Source organism: Colletotrichum godetiae, assembly GCF_030913485.1.
Source record: "Colletotrichum godetiae strain CBS 193.32 chromosome Unknown BDP55scaffold_20, whole genome shotgun sequence".
Lineage (NCBI taxonomy): Eukaryota > Fungi > Ascomycota > Sordariomycetes > Glomerellales > Glomerellaceae > Colletotrichum > Colletotrichum godetiae.
This window is the reverse complement of record NW_026851268.1, coordinates 315,579-342,114: the sequence shown is the minus strand read 5'-3', so window position 1 is coordinate 342,114 and position 26,536 is coordinate 315,579. Positions and strand designations below refer to the sequence as shown.

At 52.5% G+C, this 26,536-nt stretch overlaps 12 protein-coding genes and 1 non-coding gene across 13 annotated transcripts; 7 read left to right on the top strand and 6 right to left on the bottom strand.

Moving 5' to 3' along the window:
- Positions 1 to 325: 325 nt before the first annotated feature.
- Positions 326 to 1,473, top strand: BDP55DRAFT_552054 (casein kinase II regulatory subunit; the record flags this gene model as incomplete). Its single annotated transcript, XM_060569168.1, has 2 exons — positions 326 to 484; positions 601 to 1,473. 2 exons carry the CDS (start codon positions 326 to 328, stop codon positions 1,471 to 1,473), a joined length of 1,032 nt encoding a protein of 343 aa, XP_060429717.1.
- An 892-nt stretch (positions 1,474 to 2,365) lies between these two features.
- Positions 2,366 to 4,941, top strand: BDP55DRAFT_148043 (glycosyl hydrolase). The gene is made up of 11 exons (XM_060565594.1): positions 2,366 to 2,705; positions 2,755 to 2,815; positions 2,863 to 2,968; positions 3,028 to 3,170; positions 3,244 to 3,328; positions 3,378 to 3,438; positions 3,492 to 3,605; positions 3,672 to 3,720; positions 3,766 to 3,945; positions 3,998 to 4,635; positions 4,685 to 4,941. Exons 1-11 carry the CDS (start codon positions 2,480 to 2,482, stop codon positions 4,786 to 4,788), a joined length of 1,767 nt encoding a protein of 588 aa, XP_060429716.1. The 5' UTR covers positions 2,366 to 2,479; the 3' UTR covers positions 4,789 to 4,941.
- A 52-nt stretch (positions 4,942 to 4,993) lies between these two features.
- BDP55DRAFT_t173 lies at positions 4,994 to 5,075 on the top strand. Its single transcript has one exon. It is a non-coding gene; the product is annotated as a tRNA-Leu (tRNA).
- A 474-nt stretch (positions 5,076 to 5,549) lies between these two features.
- BDP55DRAFT_663521 (uncharacterized protein) lies at positions 5,550 to 6,231 on the bottom strand. Its single transcript, XM_060574894.1, has one exon. The coding sequence runs from the start codon at positions 6,132 to 6,134 to the stop codon at positions 5,916 to 5,918; it is 219 nt and encodes a 72-aa protein (XP_060429715.1). The 5' UTR covers positions 6,135 to 6,231; the 3' UTR covers positions 5,550 to 5,915.
- A 164-nt stretch (positions 6,232 to 6,395) lies between these two features.
- BDP55DRAFT_663515 (nuclear transport factor 2) lies at positions 6,396 to 7,918 on the top strand. Its single transcript, XM_060574893.1, has 6 exons — positions 6,396 to 6,852; positions 7,021 to 7,038; positions 7,140 to 7,204; positions 7,260 to 7,331; positions 7,405 to 7,503; positions 7,569 to 7,918. Exons 1-6 carry the CDS (start codon positions 6,843 to 6,845, stop codon positions 7,680 to 7,682), a joined length of 378 nt encoding a protein of 125 aa, XP_060429714.1. The 5' UTR covers positions 6,396 to 6,842; the 3' UTR covers positions 7,683 to 7,918.
- Positions 7,919 to 9,068, bottom strand: BDP55DRAFT_663513 (carbonic anhydrase). Its single transcript, XM_060574892.1, has 2 exons — positions 8,854 to 9,068; positions 7,919 to 8,772 (listed from the first exon to the last, which is right to left on the bottom strand). Exons 1-2 carry the CDS (start codon positions 8,972 to 8,974, stop codon positions 8,162 to 8,164), a joined length of 732 nt encoding a protein of 243 aa, XP_060429713.1. The 5' UTR covers positions 8,975 to 9,068; the 3' UTR covers positions 7,919 to 8,161.
- BDP55DRAFT_148036 (uncharacterized protein) lies at positions 8,908 to 10,445 on the bottom strand. Its single transcript, XM_060565593.1, has 4 exons — positions 10,145 to 10,445; positions 9,836 to 9,971; positions 9,046 to 9,619; positions 8,908 to 8,964 (listed from the first exon to the last, which is right to left on the bottom strand). The coding sequence occupies exons 1-3, from the start codon at positions 10,250 to 10,252 to the stop codon at positions 9,048 to 9,050; spliced, it is 816 nt and encodes a 271-aa protein (XP_060429712.1). The 5' UTR covers positions 10,253 to 10,445; the 3' UTR covers positions 8,908 to 8,964; positions 9,046 to 9,047.
- Positions 10,446 to 11,117: 672 nt separating this feature from the next.
- On the bottom strand, positions 11,118 to 11,922 carry BDP55DRAFT_147911 (uncharacterized protein). The gene has a single exon (XM_060565591.1). It carries the CDS (start codon positions 11,671 to 11,673, stop codon positions 11,266 to 11,268), a length of 408 nt encoding a protein of 135 aa, XP_060429711.1. The 5' UTR covers positions 11,674 to 11,922; the 3' UTR covers positions 11,118 to 11,265.
- A 1,050-nt stretch (positions 11,923 to 12,972) lies between these two features.
- On the bottom strand, positions 12,973 to 14,089 carry BDP55DRAFT_693844 (60S ribosomal protein L8-B; the record flags this gene model as incomplete). The annotated part of the gene is made up of 3 exons (XM_060577273.1): positions 12,973 to 13,683; positions 13,747 to 13,821; positions 14,087 to 14,089. 3 exons carry the CDS (start codon positions 14,087 to 14,089, stop codon positions 12,973 to 12,975), a joined length of 789 nt encoding a protein of 262 aa, XP_060429710.1.
- A 904-nt stretch (positions 14,090 to 14,993) lies between these two features.
- Positions 14,994 to 16,692, top strand: BDP55DRAFT_663502 (PP-loop family protein). Its single transcript, XM_060574891.1, has one exon. It carries the CDS (start codon positions 15,315 to 15,317, stop codon positions 16,527 to 16,529), a length of 1,215 nt encoding a protein of 404 aa, XP_060429709.1. The 5' UTR covers positions 14,994 to 15,314; the 3' UTR covers positions 16,530 to 16,692.
- BDP55DRAFT_663501 (uncharacterized protein) lies at positions 16,693 to 17,695 on the bottom strand. The gene is made up of 4 exons (XM_060574890.1): positions 17,269 to 17,695; positions 17,092 to 17,188; positions 16,869 to 16,963; positions 16,693 to 16,815 (listed from the first exon to the last, which is right to left on the bottom strand). The coding sequence occupies exons 1-4, from the start codon at positions 17,314 to 17,316 to the stop codon at positions 16,795 to 16,797; spliced, it is 261 nt and encodes an 86-aa protein (XP_060429708.1). The 5' UTR covers positions 17,317 to 17,695; the 3' UTR covers positions 16,693 to 16,794.
- Positions 17,696 to 17,906: 211 nt separating this feature from the next.
- On the top strand, positions 17,907 to 21,813 carry BDP55DRAFT_147634 (uncharacterized protein). The gene is made up of 3 exons (XM_060565589.1): positions 17,907 to 18,982; positions 19,046 to 19,093; positions 19,147 to 21,813. Exons 1-3 carry the CDS (start codon positions 18,301 to 18,303, stop codon positions 21,789 to 21,791), a joined length of 3,375 nt encoding a protein of 1,124 aa, XP_060429707.1. The 5' UTR covers positions 17,907 to 18,300; the 3' UTR covers positions 21,792 to 21,813.
- A 2,273-nt stretch (positions 21,814 to 24,086) lies between these two features.
- On the top strand, positions 24,087 to 25,944 carry BDP55DRAFT_631896 (ENTH domain-containing protein; the record flags this gene model as incomplete). The annotated part of the gene is made up of 4 exons (XM_060572342.1): positions 24,087 to 24,159; positions 24,231 to 24,300; positions 24,354 to 24,574; positions 24,647 to 25,944. 4 exons carry the CDS (start codon positions 24,087 to 24,089, stop codon positions 25,942 to 25,944), a joined length of 1,662 nt encoding a protein of 553 aa, XP_060429706.1.
- Positions 25,945 to 26,536: the final 592 nt, after the last annotated feature.

Sequence of the window (26,536 nt, the reverse complement as noted above, 5' to 3'; positions counted from 1 at the left end):
GAAAGATTTCTCTGTATCGCAACTCAACTTTGCTAAGGGCCCAGCATCCGACCGCTCGCGACATCATCCCTCGACTCTGCAACTTCCCCATCGCCGACGTCGTCCTTCGCGCTCGACATGCGCCGCACTTGACCCGTCACGCCCACCAACTACCCCGCCACCTTTGCGCCCCTGCTGGGAGACTATCGATATCCAAAGCAGCTGTTCGGAGACCATCGCTGTCCTCCATCCGACGACTGTATCGCGCGTGCTTGCCCACGTCGCAAACCAACCCATTTTTAAACGACACCCCGTCAATACCATCACCTTGGATTACCTCGACGACATGTCCACCTCTTCGGGGGCCCCGGAGTCTTGGATATCTTCCTTCTGCTCTCTACTCGGCCATGAATACTTCGCTGAGGTTTCTGAGGAGTTCATCGAGGATGACTTCAACCTCACTGGCCTGCAGAACCAGGTCGCGATGTACAAGGAGGCACTCGAGGTATGCTGGTTTTTTTCTTTAATGCCTAAATACTGCTTTTTGCGATTGGGAACTTGATCGACCTTTTCAGCCCCCGGGCTGCGCCATAGACGTCAATACTGACTGGACCTGCACAGATGATTCTTGACGTGGAGCCTGAAGAGGACGAGGACGAAGAGGAGGAGGAAGATGAAGACGAAGACGAGAACGATTCGGGAGATCAGGCTCGACTCGGCCCCAGACACGACCGGAGACAACACAGCCGCATGGCTAGCGACCTTAGCGTTATCGAGTCGTCGTCCGAGATGCTTTACGGATTGATCCATCAGCGATTCATCTGCTCGAGGGCGGGTATTCAACAGATGAGCGAGAAGTACGAGTTGGGCCATTTCGGCTGCTGCCCTCGCACCAACTGCGACCAAGCGAGAACACTCCCTGTCGGTCTCTCTGATATTCCCGGCGAAGACACTGTGAAGCTGTTTTGCCCCTCCTGCCTCGACGTCTACGTCCCTCCCAACAGCCGTTTCCAAACTGTCGACGGTGCATTCTTCGGCCGTACCTTTGGTGCCCTCTTCCTACTCACTTTCCCGGAATACGACCTCACTAAGCGTGGGGCTGAGGTTCTCAGCAGCGGCGGTGCACGCATCAACGATGATTCACTCGAGATGATCAACGGCATGTACGCTAAGAACATTGCACCGGGCTTGGGCGCTGGACGTATATACGAACCCCGTATCTACGGTTTCCGCGTCTCCGAGATTGCAAAGTCGGGCCCTCGGATGCAGTGGTTGAGGGACAGGCCGGATGGCATGACTGAGCTGGACGAGGCGCGTCTGTATGCGGATGAGCACGATTCAGATGAGGACGACGAGAACATGAACGGCAACGGCCGGCCTACACCCCGTCGGCGTGCTCCTCCGGGTAACGCGCGTCTCCGTGCAGCGCAACGTCAGGCGCAAAATGGCAGTCCTATGGCCGTGGAGACGAATGGCGCAGAGTCGGAGCTTTAGGTGTTGGTTTGGAAGATTCGTACTTATGGGACCGGTAGTCCTCCGGGGTCGGGCGGCGGGTGTGGCGCCGCGCCGGGATGGAGGCAACAGGCCAGCGAAAGAAAGATGCGGTGCAGATCGAGCGAGACGGTCAAAACGGCTGCCCTGCATAAGGTAGATGGCGTTTAGGAGGCACATCCCGATCTCCGTTGGTGAAAGAGGTACGGCGTTGCTAAGGGAGATGCATTACTGAAGTAAAGAACTCATGCCGTTACACGAACTCGGGTTTCAATTCTTTTTTTGCAGGCATTGGTGCCTGTAGTATAGGCTTAATGCGATGGCCATTGCATTTCTGGGCCTTGGGACACAGAATATAGACTGCATGCAATTCGACGGTCGAAAACAAGGACTCCTCACCCCGCCCTCGTCGCGATACAGGGAGACGATGCCTCTGGGAAACGGCTCGGCGTCATCTTTCCTTGTAGGCAGCAAAGGCCCACGTGAAACCCGTCTCTTCCCCATTGGATACGCAACTCGACGTCCACACTGTGTCTTCCACTTCAGTGCATCTGCTGGCTCGGATCTGGCTGCTCGCAGCGTAGTAATGGGCCAACACTCTCGATCCCACCCCGCCCCCTCCTCTTACCACCTGCTCCTCTCCTCCCAGCCGCATGTATCTGCGATCGCCATCATGCTCAATGCCCCAGACGATCCTCCTAGACCCACCAAACTCATGCGGAAAGGAGTCGATGAGAGGACTATACGACTCCGGGTGAATGCTAGACAAGTCTACAATTGAACTCCTGTCTATTTACCCTACGTCTGCTATTTACCCGGATGATGTCACCCTGTACCAACGATGCGGGGGACTGGTACTGGGCTTGTTCGTTGTTAGATCGCCCGAGCAGGTTTACTGTGATTGCCATGGCTCTCCAGTTCGCCTATAAGTCGCCCAGGTAGTCTCGAAGATACCTACGAAGTGTCATGTTATAGGGAAGGGCATTTTATATGCATTGTAGTAGACAAGATGTTGTCACTTGCAATAGCAGCCGTGTGGTTGACCATTTCTTCAACCACACTGGGATCCAACTCGACCTTCTACAACCCAATAATTCCAGGATTCCATCCAGACCCTAGTTGTATTTTCGTCCCTGAGTGGAATAATACCTTCTTCTGCGCATCATCCAGTTTCAATGCATTCCCCGGCCTTCCCCTTCATGCTAGCAAGGACTTGCAGAATTGGAAACTAGTCGGTATGTTCTGATGACTTGAGAGGGTAACGTTTTCACTTACATAGTCTAGGGCATGTCTTGAACAGAAGAGAACAACTCCCTAGACTCGCGGAGACAAATCGGTCCACGAGGCAAGTTTCCTGATGTCGAAATGCGTAGCCTGGCTGACGCAATGAAGTGGCATCTGGGCGCCAACATTGCGCTACCATGATGATACGTTTTGGCTTGTGACGACTCTCGTAGACGATGACAGAGACGCGGCAGATGCTTCGAGATGGGACAATGTATGGTCCCAATCCACGCTCTCTTCTTTGACGTTTTCTGATTTACCTCTTGGTTCAAGATCATCTTCAAGGCGCGAAATCCCTTTGACCCGGAATCGTGGACCGACGCAGTTCATTTCGAGTTTGAAGGGTATGATACGGAGCCATTCTGGGACGATGATGGAAAGACGTATATCAATGGTGCCCATGCCTGGAAGATTGGGTAAGTGTTGCGGATATGAGAATCCCTCTGACGAGAAGTGAGAAGTCAAGAAAGCTAAAACTATGGGGAAAAGGCCGTGGATTCAACAGGCGGAGGCCAATCTGAACACCGGTCAAGTTGGTGAATGGAGAACTATCTGGAATGGAACGGGCGGCTTGGTCAGTGAGAGGAACCCTGAAGGTTTCGGCTGGACTAACAACGAGCTAGGCACCGGAGGGACCACACATATACCGTAAAGATGGCTACTACTATCTACTGGCTGCTGAAGGTGAGTCCAGATGAACAGTAAATGTGTCCAGAGAGCTGATAGCGGATTGATAGGCGGCACTGGACTCGGTCACATGGTTACGATGGCCCGCTCAGAGAATGTTGGCGGCCCGTACCAGTCAAACCCGCTGAACCCTGTCTTGACCAATGCCATCACAACCAATTACTGTTAGTAAAGCGCCAATAATGCTTTCTTTTCGGTTCTTCTTTGAAGATGAGGTTAACGAATATCAGTTCAAACTGTCGGACATGCCGATCTATTCCAAGATGCCTCTGGCAACTGGTGAGGAGCTCCACCGTTGTCCTTCAAGTAGCTAATGAGAACCAGGTGGTGCGTCGCTTTATCCACGAGAGCAGGACCAGAGTGGCTCAATTTTCCAATGGGCCGTGAGACAGTCATGACTTCGGCAACGTGGAGCGAGGGGGGATGGCCATATTTCAGCCCTATCGAAGGGAAGATGAGTGGCTGGGAAATGCCGTTAGAGAATCTGGATATTGAGGGATCTGGGTATGGATTACATCTCTTATCATCCTCATTTGGCCTCTACTAACTGGCCTAGCCAACTGATCTCGCTGGGAGAAGTCGAAGGCGACGCTCTTGACTTTGCCCCGAATTCGACCATTCCAGACCACCTCACATATTGGCGGTTTCCAATCGAAAGCTCATACACAGTCTCGCCCCCTGAGAAGCCCAATAGCTTACGTCTAACACCCTCCAAAATCAACCTTACTGCTCTCAACGGAAACTACGCGGGTCCGGAAGGGCAGACGTTCATTGGAAGAAGACAGCAAGACACACTCTTTGCCTATAGCGTCGAGCTGGACTTTCAACCCACAAAGGAAGAGGAAGAGGCCGGCGTTGCGGTCTTTCTTACGCAAAACCATCATCTTGACCTAGGTGTTGTCTTGCTGCCCGCGAGCGCGAGTACTCAAGCCTTCCCGGGCCAAAATCTGACGACAGGGAAGAATCCGAGTGATCTCAAGCTACAGTTTCGGTTTAGGGGTATATCGCATGTTCCTGCTCCTGCGAATGTTGTGGCACCTGTGCCAGAAGACTGGGCCGGTAAACCACTGAGGTTGGGTATCAAGGCGGTGAACATGACGCATTACTCGTTCTCTGCTGGGCCGGCTGGAGCAGCTTCCCAGGCTAAGACCATTGTCTATGCATCTAACGATGCAGTGAGCTGGGGATTTACAGGTGAGCCTCTTGCTGTTGCTAGAGAAGAGCTTCTGCTGACCATTCATAGGTGTCTTCCTTGGTGCTTACTCGACCAGCAATGGTGGTGCTGGAGATACGCCTGCTTATATCTCGAACTGGAGATACACTCCCCAGGGCCAGTTCAGAGATTAAGAACCACCACAGGCAGATCATGTTATTTGGAGGCCATATGTGGTCTACGAACAAGCTACGTGACGTAACTCTGCACTGACCTATTGATACACAAAGCCTTCCGAGCCCGAGCCCTCTCCTGTGATCAAGGTCGTGTGTTCACGTTCACGCCTGTACACCAACCCCGTACATCGTATGCTTCACCCTATGGCATAGTAACGAAACAGGCAAGATGGCCGAGCGGTCTAAGGCGCTAGCTTCAGGTGCTAGTCAAGTAATTGGCGTGGGTTCGAATCCCACTCTTGTCATTAAGTTTTGCTGTTCACGATGTCATCGAGATACTCAATCTCTTGGAGGACTAAGAAAGCCGTACTTTACCTAGCCAGTCACGGAATATGCATCTTTGGCCTGAGAAATCGTAGCCACGTCAAATCTGGAGGATTGACTATCCCATTTTGCCATAGTCGCTGGCCTAGTTTGAGCGTATACGGTGATTGCGGGCTTGTTGTTTCCAGCGGTTACAATGATCACAGTTATAGACGAACGTGTGGCAGATCCAAGCAGGAAGCAGTGCTACACCTACAGGTATCTAGATGAATTTCACAATTGCAAGACAGGTAGCAGCTTGCAGCTAGCTGACGGGAATTGTTGGCTCTGCTAATGTCTGCCAAGGTCGTCTCCGAAGAACAGCAGCAGCACCAGATGCGCTGAGAACGCCCGAGTTCTCCTCTATTCGAGTTCACCGCACTAGTACTCCAGGTTCACAATGCCGATTGAGATCGACGAACAGTCGTTTCAGACGTCGGAACCTCTTCCGCGCCCTTGACGTGTCACGCCATTTTGCTTGTCCAGTATCTCGGGTGACGAACTGGGAAACACATCACTATTTAGCAGCACAGCAGGCACATGCAGATGAGAAGCGAGTTTCTGAGTTATTAATCATTGATTCTACAGAGATGAATAGGTTACACGTCCTTCTTAATCTAGCAGATTTGCTGACCAATGTCAAGGTGCAAAAATCTAATTGTGTCCATGTTAGCTAGTGCTCTCATGCTAACAAACGTTTGATAAAGTTTTGCTTCAAAGCTACATTCAGACTGTTGAGCTTGATATATTTGAATCAACATAGTATTTTCTGTTGGCCGTTCTTAATGGAAGAGTTGATCATCAACGTAGCAACCCGCAAAAGGGTCTAGTGTGTGTAGAAAAAATGAGATCAAGAGCTTACCGAGCAATGCGGGTTCTGTGTGCATATTGTGGTGAGTAAGAATCCGAGGGGAAGCAGTCGCATCGCGTGAAGGCAGAGCATGGAGGAGAACCATGAACGAGCTGCGTACTGAAGTACAGTTGACCATTGAGATGCTCATAAAAGGTCGATACTCGTTCGGGTTGGGTCGTCCTTCATATCGAGGTGAAGGAGACTTTGGCTGTTGGAGGAAACGGAAAAGATTTTTTGTAGTCGATCTCAGCGGTGCACGGCCCATGCGGAGCAGGCTCGCTTACTTCAGATGATGGAGACGAGTTGAGCCTTAGGCAATTAGCGGCTCCCCGCCCCACCGAGGAACGTTTATCTGCATCTATCCCTCGAATTAAGGATCACCCCGCCATTTATGACAATAGCTGCCATTCAATTCTTGCACAATCGCATTCTAACATTTGAAGGGGTTGCCCAGTAGGTCACAGATGTCAGAACCCCCCGCTACCATCAATATTAGGGACCCAACTTCCAAGCCCAAAGACCCGGCCAGGTACTGACTGCCCTATGCCTGAAATCTGGAAGTTGCCCGACAGGTGACGTTAGGTACCTGGCCGCAGTGACGCAGTGCCCAAGGTACCTTAGCCTTCCGTTGCGTGTGCGCTGTGCGCCGCGCCCCTGCCATTCGATTCTATTGTATTAGTCCCCCGCCCCTCTTTACCCATCACCCCTCCTTCGTTGCTTAGCCTGGCGACCGGCGAAAGCTCTCCTCCGACAAAAGTCTCGATCGCTTCAAAGTCCACCGTAAACAAACCGACCCCTCCCTCCGACTCGAAACCTCCTCGTCTTCAACACAGCTACCCCTTTCAAATCAGACAAGATGGCGACCAGTAAGTCAATAATGCACCCAATCGTCCCCATCGCTGCCCCAGCTATTGTACTTGCGCGCGCGCTCGCTCTGCGTGTTGCCCCGCATCTCTATGATATTGCCGTGTTTTTTTTTCGCTCGTCATCGAGCCAAGTAAATGGGTAGATAGCTGACCGATACTTCTTCGCAGACTTCGAGGAAATCGCAAGTGAGTGCTTCCTATACCCGAAAGCCGAACAAGCCTGCTTTGCGATGCCGCTGCTTGCCCTTCGACACTGAGCATACTGACGGCCTCCGCAACGCAAACAGAGCAGTTCATCGAGTTCTACTACAACCAGTTCGACACGGACCGCAAGCAACTTGCCAGCCTCTACGTGAGAACCATAATGCCATATGAGTAATCTAGGCCCTCGCTAACATCGACAACAGCGTGAGGGGTCTATGCTGACTTTCGAGTCTGCTTCTTCCCTTGGTGTCAACTCCATCGTCGAGAAGCTCTCCGTGCGTATTTCCCGAAGAGACTCGCAAATGCAATGCGCCGCCTGTAGTCGACTTACTAACCCCTGCGCCACAGTCCCTGCCTTTCGAGAAGGTGAAGCACCAGGTCACCACCCTCGACTCCCAGCCCACCACCGAGGGCGGCATTATCATCCTCGTCACTGGCCAGCTTTTGGTCCGTATACAACATGCCTTGTGGCTGTTCCGCCATTGCAAGTGTTATCTAACCAAGAAAAACAGGTCGATGAGGAGCAGCGCCCCATGAGCTACACCCAGGCTTTCCAGCTTCTGCGTGATTCCTTAGGCAACTACTTCGTCTTCAACGACATTTTCAAGCTTGTCTACGCTGCATAAATTCTCCACGCACTTCAGGAGAGTACGATTTGATGAGGCCCAATATCTGACTTCGAGGGACTGGGGCATGGCTGAGGGCAGGATAGAAGAATCTCTGTCTACTTCGATTTCTCACTCCCTTTGATCTACGCCGGGTTGAGGCGAGCACGTTGGCAAGGATACCATTTCACGTTTCCAGGAATCCAAAGACGGCTCTGTTCATACATGGCTCCATAGAGAAATGGGAAAATACCCCTATTATTATCACATGAACTCAAAAAACCTATGACGCCCCTTGATATCTTTGCATGACTTTGTGGCCTTGATTTTGCCTGTCATTCCGTTTCCTGCGCCTCGCATAACTTTCAGTACAAGAATGAGAACCCAAAGAAGAAAATCAAACATCGCCCCCTCACTGGCTAACTTGAGACAAGTGGTCACCGTACCTAGACGGAGCCCATTGGTGTTACACCATCATCGCATTGTCGTCCTTCCCACCTTCAACGAACCTGCATGTGGGCGTCTCCGCTGTCACGAAACACGAGCTGGGCATGTTGACCGCGGACGATCTCCTCTTCCCCACCTCCGTTCTTTCCGTTCTTGATAATGCCATTCCGAGTGGCACCGGGGCCCATGGTTCCGAACCCAAGGTCGCGGATACGGCCACTGGCAATGTCAAAGATACAGCCGTGAACAGTCATACCCCGCTCTTTGATGGCCTCTTGGACGGTGAAGTTGGCCATGAGCACGTTGACGCCGGTCTCAAAGTTCATCTCAGCGATGCGGACGGCCTTGCGGTCCTCGTTCTTGATGGCGTCCAACTCCTTTGCATTTTGGGCGCGGACGGTCTTCAAGGGAGTGAGCCAGGTGTCGAGGACGCCTCCGACGCGGGAGTCGCCCAGCGCCGCTTTGGCGCCGCCGCAGGCCGAGTGGCCGCAGAGCACGACGTGCTTGACCTTGAGGTGAGCGACGGCGTACTCGATGACGGCGGATGTGTTGATGTCTGTCGGGGCCACGATGTTGGCGATGTTGCGATGGACAAAGACGTCGCCGGGTTGAAGGCCCAGGATTGTTGTCTCGGGGACACGAGAATCAGAGCATCCTAGCCACACTATTTTTGTACGGAAATCCGTTAGTCATAGGAGTAAAGGAAGAGAGCATCAACGCTAGCAGTCGTAGATGATGAACTTACAGATTGAAGGTGACTGTCCTGAGGCAAGGTTCTTGAAGAAGGCAGGGTTTTGGTGTGATTTGTATCCGGCCCAAGCTTGGTTGGAGCTCAGAGCGTAGAGGAATTTGTTCTCTTTATCCATGACGATGGAGCGTCAGCATGTTTGTCTTGATAGAGGACTCTGTTGCCCAAGGGAGGTGGTCGGGTACTTACGGTCATGGAAAGCCATTGTGATCGAATGTACACTGAAGGCAGCCGGACTCAATGTAAGAGCAACGCTGCGGGGTATCTAGTAATTCGACTACGACTCGATAGTCGGGAAGGACGCAATAGCTGATTCTAGTGTGCAAGGAGGAAAATGGTACGTGTTGCTCCTGTGTCCGGATGCTGTGCGTACGCAACCTGGCTGAGACCTGCCCAGCTGTAGCTTTTCGACCCCGAAAAGAGTAGTGATATATGAGACCCTTGACTGACGCTCGTTCCTGCTGCGAGGTAGACAAGCCGGGCCGGTTCACTACTGGAAAAGGAAAGCTGATTTCTGACTGTGTACAACGCACGACAGACGTCAAAGTTGTCGGACGTCCTTGGCTGCGAAGGTAGGATGCCGGTGTCGACGTAGGTGGGAACACAAGGCCGCAGGATCGAATGTAGAATGTCCTGACTTCCTGTCCGGCCGATGGTATGCGAATTGGAGCTGGTTGGTAGGGACTTTGGGAGTCTGAGAGTTCAAGATGATGGTGGTGGCCAACGCCGAATGCCGTAGTGTAACCTGGAGTTTTCTTGCGGACTGGTCGTGTCACTTGAGTATAAGCAAGATGTTTTGAGCTAGTGATGCGTGACGAGAATCGGCATATGCAAAGAGATTCCGAGCCTTCAGCGAAGGAGGCAAGGATAGGAATAGAGAGAGAGAGGGGGGGGGGGGGGGGGAAGGAGGATGATCCAATGAGCTGAGTGAAGGAGAGTGAGAGTGTGTGTGTGTGTGGTATGTGAAGGGCGAACCAACCTTGTCCGAGAGACTTGCGTTGAGATGAGCCAGAGACTTGTGGTTGAGTTGGAGGGGGAGCGCCGAGGGAGTGGTTGATCCAATGAGAGATGGTGTTGTTGAGACAATGTAAATGAGCTTCAAAGATCAAGCTGAGCTGAGAGAGAAAGGTAGTATCAGACAACGTAGTGAGTGGGCAAGCAGAATAGACTCGAGATCCTGCAGTAGGCTACATGCAGATATCATAAGATGTCATGCCATGAGCACGCGGGGGGGCGAGACATGGAGGATAATATAAGTAGTATGGCGATGCATACTTGGGGGCCCTACATGGAGCGAGCTGATGCATGAGACGAGAGCAGCAGAGAGACAGAGACAGACAGACAGACAGACGGAACACAACCGGGTACCACCCGCAATCCTCTTGGCCGGGACCATGACCGTGACCAAATTTGGTGGAGAGCTCTCCGCACTTGGAGACAGAGCCAAACACAGATCCAGACAGAGCCAAGACTTTTCAGACGAGTCGCCCCCAGAGGATTAACGGTGCCACACCCCGGGTCATCACCAGGGACGAGCACACGGCAGAAGGACAGAAATAGGGTGGATGGGGAGGGATCTTGGGAGGAGGGGGAGGAACGGGAGAGAAAGACGGAGGGAAAACTTGGGAAAGAGAAGACGCCATACCCTGGTCACAGTCTCTGCGATGTACACTATTTCGGGGTTGTAACCTGTGACTTGGGACGTTTGCGCTATGCCTCCGGCTAATCCACCACCCTGGGGCGGTGCGGTGTCCGCATGGCAATGGAAAGCTTGGCCATTGTTCACGGCATATGTTCTTGGCTATTATTTCGTCTCTGATGGCCTGGTTTGTGTAGAACATAAATGGGGTTGAGATCCAATCGATTGAACATACAGGCGAGGTCGTAGTGTTGATTATTCTTGTCTCCGGCCACCGGGTGGGGGGCTGAAGGACCGTCTCCGTGCGATGGGACGGCCATCTCCGTCAGTCGGGCACTTATCTCCGTCCCCAGCCCACTATGCTCATGGAGAGTCTTACCGAGCCGCTGACAAGTTGAAATGACTGTTTGACAGACAAGGGCAGTGTCCATATTGAACTTTCCGTGTCTAATGCAGCCGTGGAGTAGTGATCCATGCTCTCTTCTCTGTCTTTGGGTCACCCCTACTGGATAGAGAAGCCATGGGAAAACAGTTGAACCAAGGGCGACTCCCGGTTGTGAAACAGTGCTTGTCAGTGTCATCCCTCACAACACTGCCGGAAAGGCAAGGCATCCTGCGTAATCCCACCCCTTCCCTTATTGATCTATATGGTGTGATCGACGGTGATCTGACAGATTGGGTTCATGTCGCTATCTCAATCATAATGCAGACTGCGATGTTTTGCCAATCAGGTAGAGTTTCGAGACTCGGGAATTGTTGACCAGTGTCCATCAATCCACCAGGAAACTCATCGTCGACAGGTGAGAACCAGTGAGAAAGAGAAATGCAAACCAAGCTTTCTGAAAGAGGAGAACAGCGTGTGGTGGTTGCTTACTAAACCCAAAGCAGTTAGCCAGCCAATGTAAGCTCTCAATGAATGTCTGCGTGGCAGCGTAATAGTTGCCGGGCGGGCACTCCCCCTCATGTTTCCCGCACCTTTTCAGAAATGTATGCTCACCTCTTAACACCCCACACAGGTTATAAACCGCCGGGGAAATGACCCGGTTAGTATGAAGTGAACAAGCAACCTGACCAACGCAGAGTTGTAAATAGGCCGAGCACGTCCAAAGCTCGGGTCGCGGTTGCATTCGTGCTCTTTGGATGGACAGGGACATTCTCTGTGCTAGAAGTAGAAGCATATGGGTACACGAATGCCAAGAAAACCAGAATGTTTTCGATATTTGCGGCCACGGCGACTTTGGAGTCTGAGGGGACCAGAAGGGACAAAAAAAGGGGGAGGGGGCCTATCCCATGGACAACCCGGGCCGGAGCCATTACAGCATTACCTACGGATACAGTATCGGGATCCGAGGTGGCAGAGCATACAAACAATTGCAAAGAAGGCCCCGGGTAAGCATCCGGTCCAGGTACGACGATCAAGGAATGCGCCGGCTTCCACAAACATTCGATAAATGAAGTAGAGGATGGGAAGAGGGCTCAAAAGTGCGGATGTAATAAACAAGAGCCAGCAAGAATAGGGCTGTCAGTATTTACCATTCTAGGGAAGATTGCTCAGCCCAGAATACAAAACACGTAATGCACCACAAGGTTCACCGGCTTGGCGTGCAGCAGGCCAGCAGCTCTTCAGCGTTGTACGCGTGCAGAGGCCCTCAGGTCACCAAACCCGCGCACCTACAATGAGAGCATGTTCTCAGACGTTGTTCTTGGCAGTCACTTTGTTGAGGAAACCCAAAGTTTTGCCGTCGTACGGTATTTTCGATGGTCGATCTAAGAGCACGACAGCACTTGGACCCTTGCGCCTCTCTTTCTCTCTCTCTCTCTCTCTCTCTCTCTGAAGTTGTGGAACCCCTGTCGTCGATCAACCCCACAACCGACTAAAACTGGATGTGCTTGTTGTTACTCTCGTTCTACAGAGTGTTCCTGTGGTATCTCATGGTGTCGCATCTCGCCAGATGCGACTTGCCAAGACTTTTGGGAAGAAAGGCCGTCGGCAAGTAAGGTACTGCCTAGACTTCGGCGTCGATGGGCGGACATACCCGTTCGCCTTGATAATGGGTCGACTTTGCTTCTGTACGGATATGACTGTGCCATGAGCCCATGACAGACCACCATCATATATGACTTTAACAACTCCCCGATTCACAGCAAGAACTTTGGCAAGCTTTGACATTCTTCTTATACAGTGACAGGCTGAAATCTTTGGCAGTACTACGTACACATTCACAATTTAGCCTTATAAGTAGCAGACCGTAGATCCTAACATCACTGTTGTTGGGAATTGGAGCAGGAGGGTTACGGTAGGACAACATGTACTGGTATGGGAATATAAGGGTCGTGAGATCACTACGTCATGAGAGCAAAGCATGAACTTGAAACCCAATAGAATAATCCCGACGCCATGCCAAATTTTTATGATCCGATAGCCTCCAGTGGCCTAGTCTCCTAATACACTAAAGTAGTCCGGGTATTGTTCCATCTTAGACCTTGATGGCGTTGTCAAGGGCCTTCTGCTTCTTCTCGGTGCGCTTCTGGGCCTTGGCACCCATGATACCACCACCCCACTGCTTGCGAGCGTTGTCGGTCTTCTCCAAGTATCCGTCCTTGATGGCGGAGACAAGCTTGGAGAGCTCGCTCTTGTCCTCGGAGCGGACCTCGGTGAAAGCGAGGACAGCGGCGGTCTTCTTGTGGACGACGGTTCCGAGGCGGGCCTTGCCCTTGATGATGGCGAAGGGGACACCCATCTTGCGGCAGAGGGCGGGGAGGAAGATAACCAGCTCAATGGGATCAACATCGTTGGGGATGAGGACGAGGGAAGCCTTCTTGTTCTCGATCAGGCCAACAACGTGGTTGAGACCGTACTTGACAGTGTAGGGCTTCTTGGAGACGTCCTCCTTCTTCTTGCCGTCCTTGATGGCGGTGGCCTCCTTGACGAGACGCTCCTTCTTCTCGGCCTTGGTCTCAGGGCGGTACTTGTTGAGGAGCTTGAAAGCCTGGGCGGCAGTGTTGCGGTCGAGGACGTGCTGGAACTGGGCGATCGCAGGAGGGACCTTGAGGCGCATGTTCAAGATCTTCTTCTGGCGCTGAAGACGGACATACTCGGGCCACTTGACCATGCGGGCCAAGTTGCGACGGGGCTGGATGTCCTGACCGATGCCGTAGTTGCGGGGCTTGCGCTCGATGAGAGGGTTCTGCGACCATTGTCAGCCATCTATGGAACTGCGCGCGCGATCACGGGGGGAGTGTGTACTGACCTTAGGAGCCTTCTTGGAGCCAGCCTTTCCCTGAGGGAAAGGGGCGGGAGCCACCTTCTTACCGGACTTGGGAGGCTATCATTGAGAAAGCAAGACATCAGTGAATTGTTCAAATCAACTTGTGTCTTCCTTTGACTCTAAGGAGAAGGACGGAGAAGCATTGGAAGTACATCCAATGCTTCGCCGTCCCTTCCAGCCAAATCATCATCAACAGCCCGTCTCAACAAGCAAGCTTGCTGAGAACCGACGACCGAGATGGAAAGTCACAGTCCGCATGACAGCGAAACTGGATATTGGCCTCGAGGGCAGATGGAGTCGTCTTCGTTCAATGTGTACTCACCATTTTGTCGGTTGTCGTGATACTGCCTTTGGCGGGGATGGATGAAGAGATGGTCAGCAGTCAGAAACACAAATTTCGGGGGACGAAGATAAGACGTTGTTGGTGTGGGCGCAAAAAAATTGGATTAGGGCAAGATGGGGTGGGTACCCGATAAGAAAATGTACAACGTGGGCGTGTGCCTCGACCGTACGGGGGGCTTCGCGTGTTAAAGGTGCCGCTAGGCTTATCTTCACGTGATAGCCATTCCCCTGTCCGATAGGCGACTGACAGGCCTGACAGGCACGGCAGAGCACTCGACCCCACTGCGAGGGAAGATGGAATGTCACTTTCTCGGTGTAGCGGCACCAACTAAAAAGTTCACAGAGACCTGAGCGTGCTACCTCATTGTTGGTCAAGGTATTCACCACCATTGGACCGATTCTCGACAGTAGGTACCCATGGCAAGTTTTAACGCCTACTTTGGTTTGATATTCTAATCCTTACATGTGTTCGCGTGCCGGCTCAACAGTGCAAGCTGGCTGGGTAGAATTGAGACAACAAGTGCGGTACACATGCAAGAGCCTCGTCTCTTGTTTCCTCATTATAAATCAGTTTGGCAGGTCTTGTTATTTCTAACAGACCAGACCTCACTCGGGAGGTACGTAAAATTGGTGAGGTCGATGGATGTGATGGATGACACATCATTAGGTTCTAGAGAGCAAGTCCAGTCGCTTTTCTGTAACCCAGGCACCATACCTAGTTAGTAATGAGTAGCAGGTGTCCGTAGGGAGTATGGTAATTAGTACCTTTGTAAGTGGTCAAACGTCCAGGCACGGAATCCCGCTTTGCGGTACGTACCTACTGGACCGACGATGATGACTCCAAGGCCATTAATGCCACACGGCGACACATGCCATTCTTAAATTTTCCGTAACCTCAATGTAGCAACAACTTCTTTTTTTTCTTCACTGATCCAAGTCCCCAAACCGAGCTCCACTCGAAATACATCTTACGTGGAGGAATTCACGTCCATGTGCAATCTGCTCTCAACTTTTCGATTTAACTCAGTTATCCTGTCTGATCCACCGCGGGGTACCGCTTTCAAAGTTCGTTGATTCAACTGGGGCAAGAACCTTTCGACCGCAGAGTGGCGCTGAACTTTCGACGTTGAAACGACACTGTTCGTCCAGGACGCCTTTCTTTTCACCGGAGACGTTCCTTACTCCTTGCGCGTGGTGTAGCAACCAAGATGGCACCAGTGCTATGCGCAAAGTGCAAAACCGAGCGCGCTCTCGTGAAGCGGCCCAAGAACCACCAGAAGCTTTGCAAGGGCTGTTTTATCTCAGTATTTGAGGAAGAAGTACATCACACCATCGTCTCCTCTTCACTATTTTCTCGGGGAGAGCAAGTAGCTATCGGGGCTTCGGGTGGCAAAGACTCGACCGTCTTAGCAAGTGTCCTCAAAACCCTTAACGACAGGTATGACTACGGCTTGAATCTTGTACTCCTCAGCATCGATGAGGGCATCAAGGGTTACAGAGACGATTCACTCGAAACCGTCAAGAGAAATGCCGTTCAATACGATATGCCCCTTACTATAGTAGGGTACGACGAGTTGTACGGCTGGACGATGGACCAGGTTGTCGAAGTGATTGGAAAGAAAGGCAACTGCACATATTGCGGCGTGTTCCGTCGACAGGCGCTGGACCGTGGAGCCAAGATTCTAAACATTAAACATGTCGTCACGGGCCACAACGCAGATGATGTTGCTGAAACTATCCTCATGAACCTCTTGAGAGGAGATTTGCCACGGCTGGGTCGCAGCACAAGTATCGTCACTGGCGACGATACCAGCGATGTCAAGCGCAGTAAACCCCTCAAGTACTCCTATGAGAAGGAGATTGTGCTGTATGCCCATCATAAGAAGCTCGACTACTTCAGTACCGAATGCATCTACAGCCCCGAAGCATTCCGTGGCACTGCTCGCACCCTAATCAAGAACCTTGAGCGGGTGCGGCCAAGCGCTATTTTGGACATTGTCCGCAGCGGCGAGGACATGGCTCGGCTTGTTGCGGGAGGTTCGAGCAGCTCTTGCGCTTGCAAAGGAAGCGTTCCCCGTGTCGCCGAGGATGACTTTGTTGCTGGCTGCGGCTCGCAGCAAAGCAAAGGCCTCGAGACAGAGATTGCTCAATTGGATACAAGCTTGAGCCAGGCAACTCTGGCCAAATCTCAAGAGACAGACTTCACGCCTGTTCCTTCATCTTCACCAAACACCGCAAAGAAGACTCAAAAACCGTCCGAGACGCCTAAATCTAGACCTGGCCAAGCACAAACAGCTCCAAGTGCTCCCTTACAGACGTTGGGCAAGTGTGAGAGATGCGGCTACATGTCTAGTCAAGCCATCTGCCAAGCTTGTCTGTTGGTGGATGGGTTGAACAAGAATAAAGCGCAGATTCGGTTATAGGGACAATAAAGTCATCGTCTCAAGCCAGATTGCGCAGACAAGTGCCATGTCTTCCCGTGGCCCGTATCCCACCTCCCCCCTTGATGTGATTTGGTGCATGAGTCCGGCTTGGTCGTGTCAAGAATCGCATAGGCCACGGCAGTAGGTTTTGGACTGAACAAGAAATAAAAGTTTCATTGGGTGGCTGAAGTGGACGATGAATAGTGAAAACCCCATGGTTTCCAGACAAAGTAGCATACATTTTTTTTTTGTTTCCCGCCATCCTCTATGACATGCGCTTCTCCAACTGTACGGTATGGTCAGCCAAAGTCCAGCCGATTGTCGTAAGAAAATACGTACTCTCCAAGGGTGGTTCAATTCGAAGCCTGAAGGCGCTTCGTGGTTGGCGACCTGTCCACGCAGATCGCCTGTGAGTCTGCGATCCCGGTCCATCACTATAATACCTTCGTGTTAGCATTCGAACAAACAATTGTGTATATTTCGGATTGATCGGGCACGTACTTTGCTGTAGGAAAGTCAGGTTAGCAATGTAAATCTAAAAGTTATTCCAGGTCATGAGCACTCACCCTATCCCACTGATCCAAGCCCCAACGGGGCTTCTTTCCACCGTTCTGGATGCCCTTGATGACGTGCAGTCCGGTACCAGTGATACCAAACATCTGAATAGGTCATTAGTCTCCCTCGTGAAGGTTGATAATGTTTCGCGCCGGCGCAATGGCTGTCGCAAGGTAGCTCTTACAGCAATCATGATTCCGTAGGGAATCAGAGTCTCGAAAGGGACGGGCATGGTAGCGGTTGGCCGTGCGGCTAGGCGTCGTTGTTCGTCGGTATGGATGTATCGCGAGAGCGCAAGGCTGTTGAGAGATACAGCTTGCAGTCGTCGGTGTCTGCGGGAGACGTTGAATTCCGGCTTCCTTGAATTGACTGGCCAATTGATGGAAGCAATCCGCAAGTCGTCGGGTCCTCGGACTGGGTCTTGCTGAGTCACGTGATACCACAATCGCGTCAGTACCTTTGGGATTGGGGTGATTGGCTGAGTACTGTCAAAGGGTCCCGCAGCTTACCATTGGTCACTGGGGGAGAGATTGAATTGAAGTGGGAACCATCTAGGCATTGTTCTCGTCCCCGGCAACAACCCCCTCCTCCGAGGACCAAGTGCGAACCGAAGCTCAAGGTACCTTTCCGTAGTACCTTACGGATACCTCACTGGATAAACAGCTGAAGCAGTCCCGCAACCCCGTGACCCAGGTACATGTCGTGCCTGCCCACCGTGGAAACCTCACCTTCAACCCCGGCGCGGACACAGTGCTCAGCCGGCTGATTACTGTACGCGCCACAGGTGTTGAAGTCGCATCCCTTGGCTTGCGCCAGTCTGTGAGCTGCCAGTCTGTCAACTATCCGCGTCTCAAAGAAGCCTTGAAAGCCATTGCTGGCTTTCCTACAGTTTAGGAGGAATCTGCGTCAGCCATTTAGCTACGCGTTTGACCCTCTGCCCAGAGACAGCATTCGATCTGTACCAACGACAGTGTATGTCTGTCTGCCGCGCATCGTCGCCTAAGGCCAAACGCGCTCAACTCTCGCAGCAACGCTCGCTCAAGACCAGCCGATTTACCACAATTGTGCGCCAGACTCGCTCGATCCTTTGTCCTTCTTGCTAGCTATGGGCTGCGAATACCGAACTTTTGTCATCTACGGGCAGGATTCGAAACAGTAGCTCCGACAAATAATCGCAATCCGCAAACTCCTGCGGCCTTCGAGCCTCGTCGGCAAGATGGCAAGCGCGCAGCTCACCGAAGAAGAGCTGCAGCAGAGCGCACTTCTCTCAGACGAAGATGCCGAAATCGAAGACGTACTGGCCGCGCCTGCCGAAGACTTGCCTCAGGATACCGAGAGTCCCTTGACGAACCCCAACACGCACGACGACGAACTTTCGGATGCGGTCGGCGATGAAGACGACGAAAGGGACGCGCCTGTCTTGGACGGTGATGTTGAAATGGCTGAGAATGCAGACGATAATAGCGAACTGTCCGAGCAAGACTCTCTAGAAGAGAACCTAGATGAGTATTCTGGTGCCGACATGGATCAGCGCCTGGGTCAAGACGATGGAGACGAAGCTTCGGGCGGTGCGCGCAGTCGCAGCAGCAGCTTGCTAGATGATATTGAGGAGGATGAGGCAGAAGGTGTTGGCGCTGTGAAGATCAGGCCAGGCGAAACCGATGATGAGGAGGCAGATGAGCCGGACAGCGAGCACTCGGAGTCGCACAGTGAGTCTGGCAACGAATCCGAGGGAGACGATGCGTGGGACGAGGTCGCCGTAGAGGAAGAAGAAGACGAAGACGAAGGTTCAGAAGACGCAGCCATGAACACTTGCATGTTCTGCAAACAAGATGAAGAACATGATCCAGCAGAGGACTTCGAAGAGTACTTGGCTTGCGTTGGATGTGGGGAGAACTGTAAGTGCTCTGCATCTTCGGACGGAGCAAGATCGCGCAGAAAGCTAACTAACGTGAATTTAGCACATCAACATTGCGCCAGAGAAGCTGGCGCGTTGCAGGAGCTTAACAGTAATTTCTGCCCTCCTTTGTCAAGCCTTGCTGTGTCTAATTATTTCTTGCAGCTGCTCACCAGTGGAAATGCCCCGATTGCGCGACTGCTGACGATGCACCCGCCGACGACTCTCATAGAAACGCTTCGCACGAATATGCAGAGAAGCATGAAGCTGAGCAAGCGCCAGATGCTGAGCATGATCTTGGACTGTCTCCGTCGTCTAGACGGTCAACAGCATCCCAAGTAGCGCGAGACCTGCTTCCGCCCCAAACAGGCACCTCCAAACCCGACTCTCACTCGGTCTTCAATCATCTTCTTTTGAATGAAGATCCTATGGACGGAACTCGAGTTCTTCGTAAGCGCAAGACGTCTTCTGTCGAAGCCGAGGAAATTGTCATGTCGCTCAGAAAGCGTCGGCGAAACACGTCCAAAGACAGAGAATCAAGCCATGGCGCAGGCACAGCACAAGAGGGTCCCAACGGAGCTGGGGAGAAGGATACACGACGCACGCTACGTCTACATCCCCCTCGAAAGTCGCAAAAAGGGGTTACCATCACTCGACGGACTCGGTCCACCATTATCAAGATGCGTGTAAAGCCATCCGCTCTTCGCCGGGTGCTGTCAAGGAAGTCCTCGTCCAGTCGAAGAAGAACGGAGAAAGTCATGGACACGACCGCTCCATCCCATGATAATTTGGCTGTAGCTATGGCAGCTTCGTTTACTTCTACTGACTACTCACATCCCTTCTATTCCTTCTTGGACCGGGAAACCGACGACGTGAGAACAAAGCCGTACGGAGGCATTCTCGATGAGAACGAAGCTGACACATCACGGACTTTACCGACCAATGATGACCGTCGAAAATTCGATGAGGCCAAACAAAAAGCCGAGGAGGTATGGCGAGCTCGCCTTCACAGCATCCAACTTAACCTAGCGACACCGGCCAAGAGGCCCAAGAAAAATGCTGGACCAGCGAGCCAGATTGAGTGCATTGATTTTGGAGGCTGGGAAATCGACACTTGGTATGCCGCTCCCTATCCCGAGGAGTACAGCCGGAACCGCACTCTCTACATTTGCGAATTCTGTCTGAAGTACATGAACTCGGATTATGTCGCCTGGCGTCACAAACTCAAGTGTCCAGCCAAGCACCCACCGGGCGACGAGATATACCGGCATGGATCAGTTTCCGTCTTCGAGGTTGACGGCCGGAAAAACCCGGTCTACTGCCAGAACCTCTGTCTCCTCGCCAAGCTATTCTTGGGGTCCAAAACGCTCTATTACGATGTCGAGCCTTTCCTTTTCTACGTATTATGCGAATACGATGCTCTTGGCTACCATTTCGTTGGGTACTTCTCCAAGGAGAAAAGAGCCAGCAGCCAGAACAACGTTTCTTGCATTTTAACACTGCCCATACACCAGCGAAAAGGCTACGGCAACCTCCTGATTGACTTTTCATACTTGCTCACTCGCGTGGAGCGCAAGACTGGATCACCTGAAAAGCCTCTTTCGGACATGGGTCTCGTCTCGTACCGCAACTACTGGAGGCTGGTACTCTGCCGGTATCTCCTTGACCATGTCGAAGAGGATAAATCTACGGCACCGGGCCTCAGTGTTCGACAAATGTCCGACGATACAGGACTGACTCCTGACGATGTTATTTCTGCCCTCGAAGGTCTCCGGTGTCTCGTCCGTGATCCATTTACGGAGCTATATGCCTTCCGTGTCGACCTTTCGTACTGTAACGAATACATAGCAAAATGGGAGAGTAAGAATTACGTCAAACTGAATCCAGACGCGCTCACCTGGACTCCGTACGTCATGGGGCGAGGCAATGCTACAAACTTTGAGTTGGGCCCAGCTATCAGCGCGATTGCACCACGGGAGGAAGATGACATTCACAAACCTGTACAGAGTGCATCGCTACCAGCCCCTCAACAAGAGACAGCAGCCAATGGCACTGCCGACAAACCTTCTGTTGCCGAAGGCGGCTCATCGACCATCGCTGAAGATGCTGATGCAGACGCAACTGGGTCGACTGTGGAGCCCAACATTTACGAATCCACAGAGCCACATCAAGACGGTCTGGTGAACGGCGAGGCTGGACTAGAACAGGGCGATGAAGAGCCGTCCCAGCTCAAGGAAGTGCTCAAATCCACTCCCGAACAACCGTTCGAAGGCGACTGGGCCACCTTGTACAAAGACGTGCCACCATCGAGGTTCGAGGTGTATCCGCCTCCTGGCGGTCGTCGGTCCGACCGGCCGCGACCCAGTGTACCTCGGCCTGTTGTTGCACGAACAACGAGCAGCAACTCCAGGCAACGGCAGTCGGGTGGCGGCGGCAGCAGCAGCGCGAGACGGACCACATCGAGCCGTCCCAAGAGCAAAAGCTCATCGTCGTCGTCACGGCGGAAAACGGGAGGAACGGGCCGTGGACCAGGCCGTTGGCCGAAGGGTACCAAGAAAAGCGATTACGGCAATGCCGACAGTGGGCCCGGTCTCCCGCCGGGTTGGCTCAGAGAAAAACAAGAGAAACAGCGGCTGGCTGGCCTTCCGGTGACGAATGGCAAAGAGGTCGAAGGCCTCGCCGCTGAGGTCAACGAGACGATGGATGTGGTTCGCGTGCAGTTTCAGGAAGGCGAACACAAGGACGCTGGCGCCGAGGAAGCAGGAAGCGACCTCAATGGTGACGTTGGCGGCCAAGCAGAGAACGAGTGATGCCTAACAGCCGATACCCCCTGACACTATTATTATTCCTAGTCTCATTTCGAGCCGACCTGTAACATATTGTTTCTAGTAATGCAAGCGCAGCAACTATTCGTCGATCTCTGTTCTCTACGGTTCTTATTCAACCTGACAGCACTGGGGCGACGTGATCGGTCAGTGACTCTATTGCGGCTGAAGGTAGTATGGAGAGATATTAGCAGTACTATCAGTAGATGCATGCCTTGGAGCTAAATCATTGATTTTTGTTTACACGTATATTTAGGCACCTTGCATACGTGAAGGCGACGTCAGACAAGTCTTGTAACGGGCGCGCCATTTGAATTAAGTGTGGTCAGTACAGGCAATAACCTAGAGGTGGGCATTAATGAGCATTGAGTTGTAGCTGACTGTTGTCTGGTTCTGATTTCTGTGGCACCCATACTTTGCCAGCCACACGGTATAGTGAATCTCAACATTCGTGATGCTCCGTTTGATAAGGGGACACTGGCTTCCTGTTTTGCTCCGTCACTCACGACTGTGTCTCCGGCTACCTGAGGACTTTACGATAGGTACTGTACCTCCGCACTACTTAGCTACCTCGACCGCAGAGGAGCCGAAGCTAAACTCACTCAGCCTCCCATGATTACATGGCCGCAGCCTCCGATGTGGCGACCTTCTCCAACCGCCAGAGATTTGAGCACGCGTAATTATTCTCAGTTCAGGTAAGTACGTGAAGTCCTTGTATGGAGGTCCATATGGACGAGCAGAGACAAATTTCCCGCGGGGATATCTGGAGGTGAATATATATGCCTTCCAGTAAAAGGGCGATGCGTCGATTTATCCGCAGGCAATACATTGGTAAAAGGTATTAGCTTGGGTAAAAATAACTGCCCATGGATAAGTACCTTGGGTGGTTGGCAAGGTTGGGTCCGGCATCAGGGTATCCGCCAGCCGCGTATCCGTAGGCGTCGCTGATCGGGTCTACTCCGTACTTATACCTTAACCACAAGGCACATGCTTAAAAACGTAGGTCGGGTAGCTTTCTGCTCGCTTATGAGATGTGAGGTACCTTTCGTACTCAAGACGTGCAGAAGTACATCCTGCCGCATGTTGTTCGAGGCATACCGCCAGCTTTGCGCTCCCAGTATGGAACTTGGGGCATCCGCTACACGACATGATATTATTCGAGTCAACTTACCTCACCATATGTCTAGTTGATAACCTCTCATTCTAGTGAGATCGTTTCGAGTTCACATCCCATCCAGGTGATTGTAAAGTCAGTCAATGTACGTGTACTTTGTTGGATGAGGTACCGACACAGCCTTCTGGCCCCACACTGGACTTCCAGGTTCCATTGCGTGGGACAGACGGCAGAAGGTGCTCCAGCGCTCCAGAGTCTTGGACCCCCCGAGTCGCAGTCTCCGTCTCCGACCGCCCGGCCAAGTTGCATTACGCACACGCACTCGCCGCACCGCCAGAGACGTGAAGTGTGACACTCAGGTCGTCACTCCCGCCCAGTGCCAAGTGCCCAGTGCCCAGTGTCAAAGTCAGTGCCAGACTGCCAGTGCCAACCGAACCGGGACCTTTCTGGCTGTTCGGGCTGCCCTTTTGCCTTCCAAGTTCCACGTTGCTTCCCTCAGGTCGCCCAACTTTTACAAACTTTAATGCTTCATCTCCAGAACTTCCATCTCCGACCAACGCGACCCTCTCAAACACAAACGAGCGACATCTTCGTCGACAAAATCTAACCCAGTAGCTAGCTAGGAAGCCCTTCCGTCCCTGCAGTTTGCTGGGCTCCGCTATCCGCCGTCATCTGGCCTGTCTCCTCACCCCAACCACTGGCGAAGTCGGCCTTCACGACCCGTTCACCCCCCTCCGCCGACCTGACCCTTCGTCTGCCAACGCTCTGCGCTAAGCCGCCCTTCGATTCGTCGGACCAAGCTGTCGTCACAAGCGCCCCTCCCACCTCCAACCTTTGCTTTCCATCCATCATCAGCCTGTCTCTCCGCTGCGCTCTTATCCAACCTTCCGACAACACTGTCAATCATTCCCCGTGCTATTGCTCGTCGCATCAGCAATCGCCTGCGTTGGGCTCAAGCTCTCCGTTGCCGCCTCAATCGCACCCAGCTACATCACGTCGCTGTCGTCACTTTCTCCCTGCGCATCCGACAGCCCACTTTCTCCCGAACAATACCCAACCTCCCTACCTTACGGGAACCGGACTTGGCATCGCCTGCCAATCCATCGCACATCATCCACTGACAAAACAACACCTTCGGACGGACTGACGACGATAATACCGCCAAAATGTCGAAGGTTATGCGAAGTGTCAAGAACGTGACCAAGGGTTACTCCAGTGTCCAGGTCAAAGTCAGAGAAGGTGAGTCGCAGCTTTCCCAAGCAGTTATCCTCCTCTCCTCTCCGGATTTCTTTCTGACAATCGTCTCTCAGCAACCAGCAACGACCCATGGGGGCCTACCGGAACTCAGATGAGCGAAATTGCTCAGCTCACGTACAACACGTAGGCTTTGCCTGACTGACAGACCCTGGGATTATGCTAAATTTATAAAACAGATCTACCGAATTCTACGAAATCATGGACATGCTTGACAAGCGTTTGAATGACAAGGGGAAAAACTGGAGGCACGTCTTAAAGGCTCTCAAGGTGCTCGACTACTGTCTGCATGAGGGTTCTGAACTTGTCGTCACCTGGGCGAGACAGAGCATCTACATCATCAAGACATTGCGCGAGTTCCAATACATTGATGAAGACGGCAGAGATGTTGGTCAAAATGGTATGCGCTCTTCCTACCATTCCCGGTGCATTTACTTGAGTCAATCCTCGGTATTTCTAACATAGTCGCCAGTGCGTGTTGCCGCCAAGGAACTTACGTCACTCATTCTGGACGAGGAGAGGCTTCGAGCCGAGAGAAGCGATCGCAAGTCATGGAAGTCCCGCGTCACTGGTCTCGAAGAGTTCGCTCCTCAGCACACCAGCCCTACTCAGCCGCGGGTCCGCCGCCGTATGAGCAACGAAGACGATACCGAGTACAGACTTGCCATTGAGGCTAGCAAGCACCAGGAGGAAGAGGACCGCCGCAAACGAGCGGGTCGTGGCGCCCACGAGACTGAGGACGATGACCTAGCTAAGGCGATCAAACTAAGCAAAGAGGAGGACGAGCGACGCAGACGAGAAATGGAAGATAGCAACAACGCCTCACTCCTCTTCGATGACACCCCTGTGCAGTCAACCCAGCCACAGTACACCGGATTCAACCAAGGCTACCAGCAAGGCAGTGCTGTAGACTTCTTCGCCAACCCCATCGATCAGAACCAGCTTCAGACGCAGCCCACAGGTTACATGAACAACGCGTACACCGGATTCCAGCAGCCGCAGGCGACAGGTTTTCAGAACGGCTACGGCGGCAACGGTTTCGGCATGGGGATGGACCCGTATGGACAACAGCAACAGGGTTTCCAGCCGCAGCCAACGGGCTACAACCCTTATGCTCAGCAGAATGTTACCCCTCAGGAGACTGCTTCGCAGCCAGGAAGCAACAACCCTTGGTCAACAGGCTCGATGAAGACGGGCAACCCAATGAAGCCAATGCAAACGGGTTCCAACAACCCATTCGCGTCCTCATTTGGTCGTCCTCAGACACAATCTTCTATGCCCCCCTTGCCGGAACAGAAGACACTCTCAGCTTTCAGCCAACCCAGCTTCGCTCAGCAGCAGCAGCAGCAGCAGCAGCAGCAGCAGCCACCGCCTCAGCAGATCCAGCAACCTCAACTGACGGCACAGCCATCTTTCGGAACTCCTCAAAAGGAGCTTACAGACCACGAAGCCAAGCTCAATGCGCTACTTGCTGGAGGAGATGGCATGGACACATACGGCAACACCGGTCAGACACGTATTCCCGCGCAGCACACCGCCCCTGGGACGTTTGTCAACAGCGCCGGCTCTGGGGCTCAGCGACTCACTGCAGAAGCGACAGGAAGCAACCCGTTCCTCCGATCACAATTCACAGGCATGCCTAGCATGTCATATGGGCAGCAAATGCCGGCTGCTACAGGACCCGCAGGTATCAATGGCAGTAACAACCCGTTCGCGGTCGGAAGACCACAGCAGCAAAATACTCAGCCGCAGGACCTTATTCAGTTCTAGGTTACGACGTTACTGGGGATATGCTGCCGGGCTGAAGCAGGCGCTTGATCATCGGCGCCATTCAAGCCAACGATTGTCTGCACTAAGGTTCAAAAGGGTTCTTTTCTATTTTATTTTTTAGAGTCTGGGGGACGCGGAGGTTTTATCTTGCGGTGCGGTCACATACCCGTCAGAGGACGCAACTTGTTCCTGTTCATAGTTGGCCGGCGGTTTGCTTCATTTTACATTTACACAGCTTGCCTATAGTGCTCTTCAATGAGCCATTTATGATTTTTTTTGAACCTCGCCACGGCATGTAACACGAAGCCAAGAACGGTTGCCTGCATATGCATTCAGTGATGAGTTATAGAGGAGTTTGATGTCATCTCATGACGACTGCGCACGACGCTAGGTTTTATTTGCAAGATTTGAGATCACTCCTGCCCAGTATGTTGGCCGAATAGTCCCTGTGACTATGGGTTCCTGGTAAAAGGGGCACGGCGAAATTGTGTTCTAGGTGAATGACCACGATGAGTGTGTAGGATATGGATGAATGATGCGCAGCTAGATTTCTGACAAATGCATGGAATCCAGGCTGTTTCTTCTCCAACGA